Source organism: Siphateles boraxobius, unplaced genomic scaffold (genome assembly GCF_051911475.1).
Source record: "Siphateles boraxobius isolate OS27281-9 unplaced genomic scaffold, OSU_SipBor_1 103, whole genome shotgun sequence".
Lineage (NCBI taxonomy): Eukaryota > Metazoa > Chordata > Actinopteri > Cypriniformes > Leuciscidae > Siphateles > Siphateles boraxobius.
In genome coordinates, this window is record NW_027508704.1 from 1785855 (window position 1) to 1795000 (window position 9146).

Sequence of the window (9146 nt, forward strand, 5' to 3'; positions counted from 1 at the left end):
ACATTTTAAGGCTTATTGTGTATCAAATTTAACAAAAAATTAAATAAATTATAGATTTTGTGGCTTATTGTGAATCAAATTTAACAAAAAAATTAAATAAATTATATATTTTGTGTCTTATTGTGTATCAAATTTAACAAAAAAATTAAATAAATCATATATTTTGTGGTTTATTGTGAATAAAATTTGACAAAAAAACAAATCAATTATATAATTTATGGTATAAAATTGAAAAATTTTAAATTGAAATTGAACAAAAACTGTAAATCAATTCTATATTTTATGGTTTATTGTAAAATAAAATTGGACAAAAAATGTAAATACATTTTATATTTTATGGTTTAATGTGAATCGAATTGAATTTTTTTTTTTAAATCAGTTATATATGTTATGGCTTATCATAAATCAAATTGGACAAAAAAACTAAATCAATGTTATATTTTATGCAGATATAATCATGATTTTTGCACCGGATGAATGATGTGTAATCTTCTGGCTCACCGGTGCTTCTTGACTAAACGACAGTCTCCTCCTTCCTGCAGATCGAGATTGTAGATGTAGAGATGACCATCTAATGAAGCCACCAGAAGACGAGGAACCTTCTGGATCCTGCAAGCGATGGCGTATTACATTGAGGTACTTCAACATCTCCATATGCTCATACAGTGTGTGTTTCAGACTCACATGGAGAGAGCGGATATGTTCCTCATGCCTGCCGCGCTGAGGTGGACGCTAGCAAACGCTCTGTCCTGATGCATCATGTCCGACACCTGAGAGGGAAGGAAAGAGCTGGCGGCAGAAAACATCTTCCCCACATATCCAGACCAGGAGGGAGAATCCGTACTGTTTCATGAGAACACACATGACATAGCATGGAAGTCCATTAAGCTGCTCTTTAAACTTTTGAGAATCATGATTTTATCGTTTAATATAGAAAGCAAAATTCTCCCATGATTCTGAGTACAACTAAACAAAATAACATAACTTACAAGACAAAATTGTAATATTAAATATATAATGTAAAGATGTCATTCATTTGAATTACTTCACTTGTTTTATTTACAGGATGAATCAGCGTTTTTGAACGAATCTCTTGAATGAATGATTCAATGACTCCCTCATAAATACTGCACTTGTTTCATGACTGGATGAATCAGTGTTTTTGAACGAATCTCTTGAATGAATGATTTAATGACTCCCTCATAAATGCTCCACTTGTTTCATTACTGGATGAATCAGTGTTTTTGAACGAATCTCTTGAATGAATGATTCAATGACTCCCTCATAAATGCTGCACTTGTTTCATTACTGGATGAATCAGTGTTTTTGAACGAATCTCTTGAATGAATGATTCAATGACTCCCTCATAAATGCTCCACTTGTTTCATTACTGGATGAATCAGTGTTTTTGAACGAATCTCTTGAATGAATGATTCAATGACTCCCTCATAAATGCTGCACTTGTTTCATTACTGGATGAATCAGTGTTTTTGAACGAATCTCTTGAATGAATGATTCAATGACTCCCTCATAAATGCTGCACTTGTTTCATTACTGGATGAATCAGTGTTTTTGAACAAATCTCTTGAATGAATGATTCATTGACTCCCTCATAAATACTCCACTTGTTTCATTACTGGATGAATCAGTGTTTTTGAACGAATCTCTTGAATGAATGATTCAATGACTCCCTCATAAATACTCCACTTGTTTCATTACTGGATGAATCAGTGTTTTTGAACAAATCTTTTGAATGATTCAATGACTCCCTCATAAATACTCCACTTGTTTCATTACTGGATGAATCAGTGTTTTTGAACGAATCTCTTGAATGAATGATTCAATGAGTCCCTCATAAATACTCCACTTGTTTCATTACTGGATGAATCAGTGTTTTTGAATGAATCTCTTGAATGAATGATTCAATGACTCACTCATAAATACTCCACTTGTTTCATTACTGGATGAATCAGTGTTTTTGAACGAATCTCTTGAATGAATGATTCAATGACTCCCTCATAAATACTACACTTGTTTCATTACTGGATGAATCAGTGTTTTCGAACAAATCTCTTGAATGAATGATTTGATGACTCACTCATAAATACCCCACTTGTTTCATTACTGGATGAATCAGTGTTTTTGAACGAATCTCTTGAATGAATGATTCAATGACTCCCTCATAAATGCTGCACTTGTTTCATTACTGGATGAATCAGTGTTTTTGAACGAATCTCTTGAATGAATGATTCAATGACTCCCTCATAAATACTCCACTTGTTTCATTACTGGATGAATCAGTGTTTTTGAACGAATCTCTTGAATGAATGATTCAATGACTCACTCATAAATCCTTCACTTGTTTCATTTCTGGATGAATCAGTGTTTTTGAATGAATCTCTTGAATGAATGATTCAATGACTCACTCATAAATACTCCACTTGTTTCATTACTGGATGAATCAGTGTTTTGAACGAATCTTTTGAATGAATGACTCAATGACAGATTTTTAACAGTCACTTGTCGCCCCCTATTGGTGTAACAATATAACTTATACTATTGTTATTTTAAGCATCAAGTTACTTTCAAAAGGTGCTTTGCTCTATTTTGATCACATGGTAGACATCAGTCAGTGTTTATATCTTAAGTATGAACTTTTATTCCAGTACTTCCGTGATAATTTGTGTGATTGTAACACAGAAATAATGATACTGTGTGGTTTAAAAGACTGTTAGTGAAGCTGTTTCATACCGATACATGACAACGGCTCTCTGTGGATCAGAACGCAGATCTGAATGTTCGCTGTGATCGGACTTTAATAGACAGAGCCGAATCGCTGTCATACAGGAATAAGTTCGCGTGGGTGTTTGAATGGAGCTCATGATCTTTTAGTGATTAATCGTGAAGCTCTACTGTATTAATGCACATCATCTGTGATGCAGTATACATGTTTTGTGATTGGTTGCTGTTGTATGTACCTGGGACTATGATGCTCCAGTTTGAAGATATGAACAGTCTCTGTGTTACTGGAGGCACATAGAAACTGTGCGTCGGCACTGAACGACAAGGAACTGATGCTGACATACCTGAACACAACGACAGGCAACACATCTTTCATTTATGAATACTTGATGTTTCTGTCAAAAAACACTCTTTTCACACTCTCAGTGATTTTTACATTTAAAATGTTTCAATGTAGTGTAGCATTCAAACACTTCTGCAATTAAATAGCCATACAGTTTATGCACAATCACAATTACATATTTTCACACATTGATTAATTTGTCAAAAATACAGTCAAAATGTTAAATGTTAAGATCTGAAGTGTAAAACATTAATATCTAAACCAGAGTTTTTATTTTTTATTTGATGTCTTGGACCCCCAAATTTAGTGATCCTTCCAAAAACTTTATGGAAGCGATATTTATCCATTTATAAATGTCATTTATACTGTTTGAGGAAAAATATAGTTTGACATTTTTAAGACAGCAAAATTCAACACTGCTTTCAAATTCTGATAACTTTTGTATTGTCATTTTTAAAAAAAATCAATAAAAAAAAAATATTTTTTCAAAAATGTTTCATTAATGTTTTTCCATTGCTATATATATTTAAACAATTAAATATATAAATACATACACACTTATATATACAGTATATATATGAAAGTGAAATATATATATATACATATTGACTTTCGACGTCCCTAAAAATACATTTGTAATTTTCTCTCTTAATTTGTGAGTGTAGCAAGATTAAATTATGAAGGCATTGTAGGACGTCAGTCTTAATATGAGAAAAACAACAAAAAGTGTGTTTTTCAAAATAAAAATCAACCCCTGGTATACACAGTTAAAGTGCTTGTGGTTGAAGAAACACCCATTAATTATTAAGGTATCTGAATATATTTATACATAGTCAGACTATATATAGCATTTTGAGACAATATGTATTGTGAACAGCACTATATAAATAATCTCTCACCTCTTCATCCCTCTGCGAAACTCAAACAGTTTGTCTCCGTCAGGAATGCTGAAGACTCGTATAACAGTGCCCTGGGTTATTACACAATCAAAACATAGTGAGAATAATGAGATCGAGAATATTTGCACTGTAAAAACAAAAAAAATCTTGGTACTAATTTCCCTTTAGCTTTTACTTGCTGACTCAACTTTTGTAAATAACATTAACTGAACTGAAAATAAGTTGTCTGTGACACAAAAACAAAAAAACGTTGACATTGACATTATTTGTTTTCTGGAGAGGTGCAACTATTCTGTGACAAATCTTTTGTAGTTGAGCCAATTCAACATTTTTTTTTGTCTATTGCAAACAGAAGGTTTTAAGAATGAACAGATTTAGATGTTGATTTTTTTATTGAAAATCATTTGGTCACCATTTTGGTGATGAGCGTTTCCTTTGGTTGGTCAGTTTGACTCTTTGCTTTTTGCTTGAGTTTGTGGTCTTTGTAACAGTCTTTGGTTCAACTACAAAAGATTTGTTACAGAATAGTTGCATCTCTCCAGAAAACAAACAATGTCAAATTGACTCAACTAAACTTTTTTAATGCGTCACAGACTTATTTTCAGTTCGTATAACTGTTATTTACAAAAGTTGAGTCAACAAGAAAAAACTAGAGAAAATTAGTACTAAGACGAGATTTTTGCAGTGTGGATTTTTGCTGAACCAACACAACAAAATCAGTCATTTCAACTTTTTTCAAGTTGTGTTACAAACAACCTTCTCAGACTCACTTTTTCAGAAGCACTGGCCAGACTGGTTCCTGAAGCGCTGAAAGAGACGGCGGCCACATGACTGGCGTGAGCCGAGATCACAGTCACGTCCTTCTGAAACAACCAAAGCGGAGAGGATTCAAGCTCTGCTTTCCTTTTAAAGCAACATGTGGGAGATTCAACGGGGTTCTTAACTGTGGAAGCTCGAGAATAACACACAAGCTTGTGAGCCACAGATTCTAAAACATTTTAAAAGATAATTGCAACTTTTTAATTTCACAATTGCGAGTTTACATCGCACAATTCTGACTTTATTTCTCAGAATTGCAAAATATAAAGTCAGAATTGCAAAATATAAAGTCATAATTGCAAGATATAAAGTCAGAATTGCAAGATATAAAGTTGAAATTGCGTGTTAAAAAGTCAGAATTGCAAGAAGTAAACACACAATTGTGTTATAAGGTCAGAATCATGTGATATAAAGTTGCAATTGTGTGTTATTAAGTAAGAATTGCTAGAAATAAATGAGCAATTCTGAAGTTTTATCTCGCAATTCTGACTTCTTTTCTCAGAATTGTGAGATATAAAGTCGCAATTGCTATTTATAAAGTAAAAAAAAAGACAGGTTTTTTTTCTCAGAATTGTGAGTTTATAACTCACAATTGTGACTTTATTTCTCAGAATTGCAAGATATAAAGTCCGAATCGTATGATATAAAGTTGCAATTGCGTATTATAAAGTCAGAATTGCTAGAAATAAACTCGCAATTGTTATTAAGTCAGAATTGCGAGAAATAAATGAGCAATTCTAATGTTTTTTCTCACAATTGCAACTTTATATCTCGCAATTCTGACTTCTTTTCTCAGAATTGTGAGATATAAAGTCGCAATTGCTATTTATAAAGTAAAAAAAAAGACTTTATAACTCACAATTCTGACATTATAACACGCAATTGCGACTTTATATCTCATTTATATAAAAAGTCGCAATTACCTTTTTTATTTTTCATTCTAACAAGCTTCCATACTCACCAGATTCACAGCATCATACAGAGTAATTTCTCCAGCGGTGAAGCTCCCGGGATATGCCAGGTATGAGTTGGAATGATTGACAGATAATGCGCAGAGACCTGGCAGAATGAAAAGCATTAAAAACAATAAAAAAGCATGCTTTTACGTGTGATCACAGTAATAACTCAAAACTTGAGCTGTGTGCAGTTTTAACTGTCCACCTTTGGGGTTCGGCGGCATGTTGAGAACAGACTTCAGGAGTTTCATGTCCTTGATATTATGGATGTACAGAGCCTCCTCCAAACAAACCACGAGTCTCTGAAAGAAGGAAATATAAACTGTTGGAACACTCGAGAAAATGGCTTATCTGATGAAAAGTGCAGTCAAATTGTGAAATATTATTAGAATGTAAATCAGCTGTTTTCTATGTGAATATATAGTGAACTGTAATTTATTCCTGTGATCAAAGCTGAATTTTCAGCATCATTACTCCAGTCTTCAGTGTCACATGATCCTTCAGAAATCACCATAATATGATGATTTGATGCCGAAGAAACATGATTATGATTATTATAGTGCTGGGCAACGACTAATCGCATCCAAAATAAAAGTTTGTATTTACATAATATATGTGTGTGAACTGTGTACAAATATTTTGTATATATAATACACAGACATGCATGTATATATTTAAGATTTTTTTATATATATAAAAAAATATATATATATATAATATAAATTATGTACAGGTGAAACTTACATCCTATGAAAACCCCAAATTCAAAATCTCAGATAATTAGAATATTACAAGAAATCAATAAAAAAAAGGATTTTAAATACAGAAATGAAAAGTATAATCATACATATGTATATAGTTATATATACTAAATATATTAGTTTCACCTTTTAATTTGAATAACTGCACAATATTCGAATTTTTCGAGTTTCACCTGTATAAATACATATACAGTATATACATGCAAATATTTTATTAAATATATACATGCATATATGTGTATTTAAATATACAAAATTATTATAAACAGTACACACACATATAATATATTATGTAAACACAAACTTTAATTTAGATGCGATTAATCGTTGCCCAGCACTAGATTATTATAAATGTTGGAAACAGTTGATATTTCTGTGGAAAATGTGATGCATTTAATTTTTCAGGATATTTTGATGAATAGAAAGAGCAAAAGAACCGCATTTATATGAAATAGAAATCATTATAAGTGTCTTTACTCTCACTTTTAATTCCCCCTGTTGAATAAAAGTATTAATTTCTTTCAAAAGAACAATCCCTGCTGCCAAGTAACAATAAAATGTATTTCCATGGTTTTAGCTTTAGTTAACTATAATAACACTTTAGTTAACTATAATAATATTTAGGATGTCAAACGTTAGAAACATGTCCGTATCTGTTTCTGAGAATAGATCTGGATTAATTTAATTACAAATGCCACATAGTTTAATATTTTATATCTAAGTGCAATGCCATTCATTCAGTTTGCATCTTCTGTGTAATGTAAAATCTCAGTATGTAACACTGTATGGGGTCACGTGTCGTGTCGTGTGTGTGTGTTTGTGTGTGTGTGTGTGTGTAAATGAGAGTTGTACCTGCCGGTTGAGTTTGACTGCGAGGATGTTGCTGGAGTAGCTGTAGTTACAGATCTCTGTGCCCTTCTTGAAGTGATAGATGTTCATCTTGAACGGTGTAGATCTGCTCACGATCACCATCAGACTGCTGGAGAAGAGCCGCTCCGCAACACACACATCAGGGCTTTCCTCTGACCACACACACACACACACACACACACACACACACACACACACACACACACACACACACACACACACACACACGACACGTGACCCCATACAGTGTTACATACTGAGATTTTACATTACACAGAAGATGCAAAGTGAATGAATGGCATTGCACTTAGATATAAAATATTAAACTATGTGGCATTTGTAATTAAATTAATCCAGATCTATTCTCAGAAACAGATACGGACATGTTTCTAACGTTTGACATCCTAAATATTATTATAGTTAACTAAAGTGTTATTATAGTTAACTAAAGCTAAAACCATGGAAATACATTTTATCGTTACTTGAAATAAATAAATAGACATTAACTGAAATAAAATAGCAACATTTTAAATAAAAATGAATAAAAACAATTTTGACATATTATAAATATATATGACAATAACAACCAAATTGATAAAACATCTAAATTTTTTTTATTACAGCTGTCAAATTGATTAATCGCACCTAACATAAAAGTTTGCGTTTATATAATACACACACACACACACACACACATTATATATTTACAAACTTTTATGTTAGATGCGATTAATCGATTGGACATTTTAATTATGAAAATTAAAATAAAAACTATAATAGTATCTCAATGATTCTAAAATACCACGGATATGGTTGATTTATTATATCAAAACAGCCTTGTAAAATTATAAAAAAATAAATCATGATAGTTTAATTTTGAATTGATGGCTTTCTTTACAAAATAACGTTTAAAACCATGGCAAGGGAGGCCACTTTAAAGAATTTTAAATATAAGATTTGATGACTTTGTTATTATTTTAAAATGTGGACAGTAGCAGTAATAAAAATAAGTGAGTGTTCAAATATGAACCCTTCAGATGTAACGGGGTTACAGAAACACGATTCATGTTTCTGGTTGAGATGAACACTTGTTTGAACACTTCATGTTTTGGGTCTAAGATGACCTGACCCTTGCCTCGCTTCTGTTTATTTTACAAACTTCACAAAATCCTGCAGAAATCAAATATCCGTGACATCAAAAGACTCTGGGGACAAATGTTTGGATGGCAATTTTAAAGCAGTTTTATATACCTCCTTGATGAATACAATCCATTCTGTCAACAGAAGACAGAGAGAAGAGCCTGTAGCCATTCTTACCACCAACAGCCAAAGACCTGAGAGAGAGAGAGAGAGAGAGAGAGAGAGAGAGAGAGAGAGAGAGAGAGAGAGAGAGAGAGAGAGAGAGAGAGATGTCATGTTTGTGAAATGGCATATAGACTAATAACTGTGCAATTCAAAGGTCATGATGATCACCGAGACCATAGACCGAGACCCGTTTTGGGAAACTCGTCTAGTTTTTAAGAACATACGGATCCCGAGAGGATTCATATGCGCGCTCACGTCGTGTCCTGGTTGAAGGAAGCGCAGGAGAGTCTCTGGAGATCCGGAGATCCATCAGAACCGAGTCTTCGAATCTTCTCTCCGGTTCCGAACTCTGGGATCGGTTCGATCATCCTTAAAACGTCCCACTCCGCAACGAATCAAAAGACGTTTGGCTGGTGTATGTCCATAAACTGTGGCAATTTTACTTTCAAAG

At 32.8% G+C, this 9146-nt stretch overlaps 2 protein-coding genes across 2 annotated transcripts in view; both read right to left on the reverse strand.

Moving 5' to 3' along the window:
• polr3e (polymerase (RNA) III (DNA directed) polypeptide E) overlaps nucleotides 1-612 on the reverse strand; it is a 38645-nt gene extending 38033 nt beyond the window's left edge. Inside the window, exon 1 of the mRNA XM_077245959.1 lies at nucleotides 502-612. The gene's annotated coding sequence lies outside the window, so the exon portion shown is untranslated. The remainder of the gene's footprint in view (nucleotides 1-501) is intronic.
• Nucleotides 498-9076, reverse strand: LOC143753595 (WD repeat domain phosphoinositide-interacting protein 1). Its single transcript, XM_077246088.1, has 10 exons — nucleotides 8951-9076; nucleotides 8642-8724; nucleotides 7373-7542; nucleotides 5965-6061; nucleotides 5765-5862; nucleotides 4755-4847; nucleotides 3985-4055; nucleotides 2979-3086; nucleotides 685-843; nucleotides 498-609 (listed from the first exon to the last, which is right to left on the reverse strand). Exons 1-10 carry the CDS (start codon nucleotides 9061-9063, stop codon nucleotides 498-500), a joined length of 1104 nt encoding a protein of 367 aa, XP_077102203.1. The 5' UTR covers nucleotides 9064-9076.
• Between the last annotated feature and the right edge of the window lie 70 nt (nucleotides 9077-9146).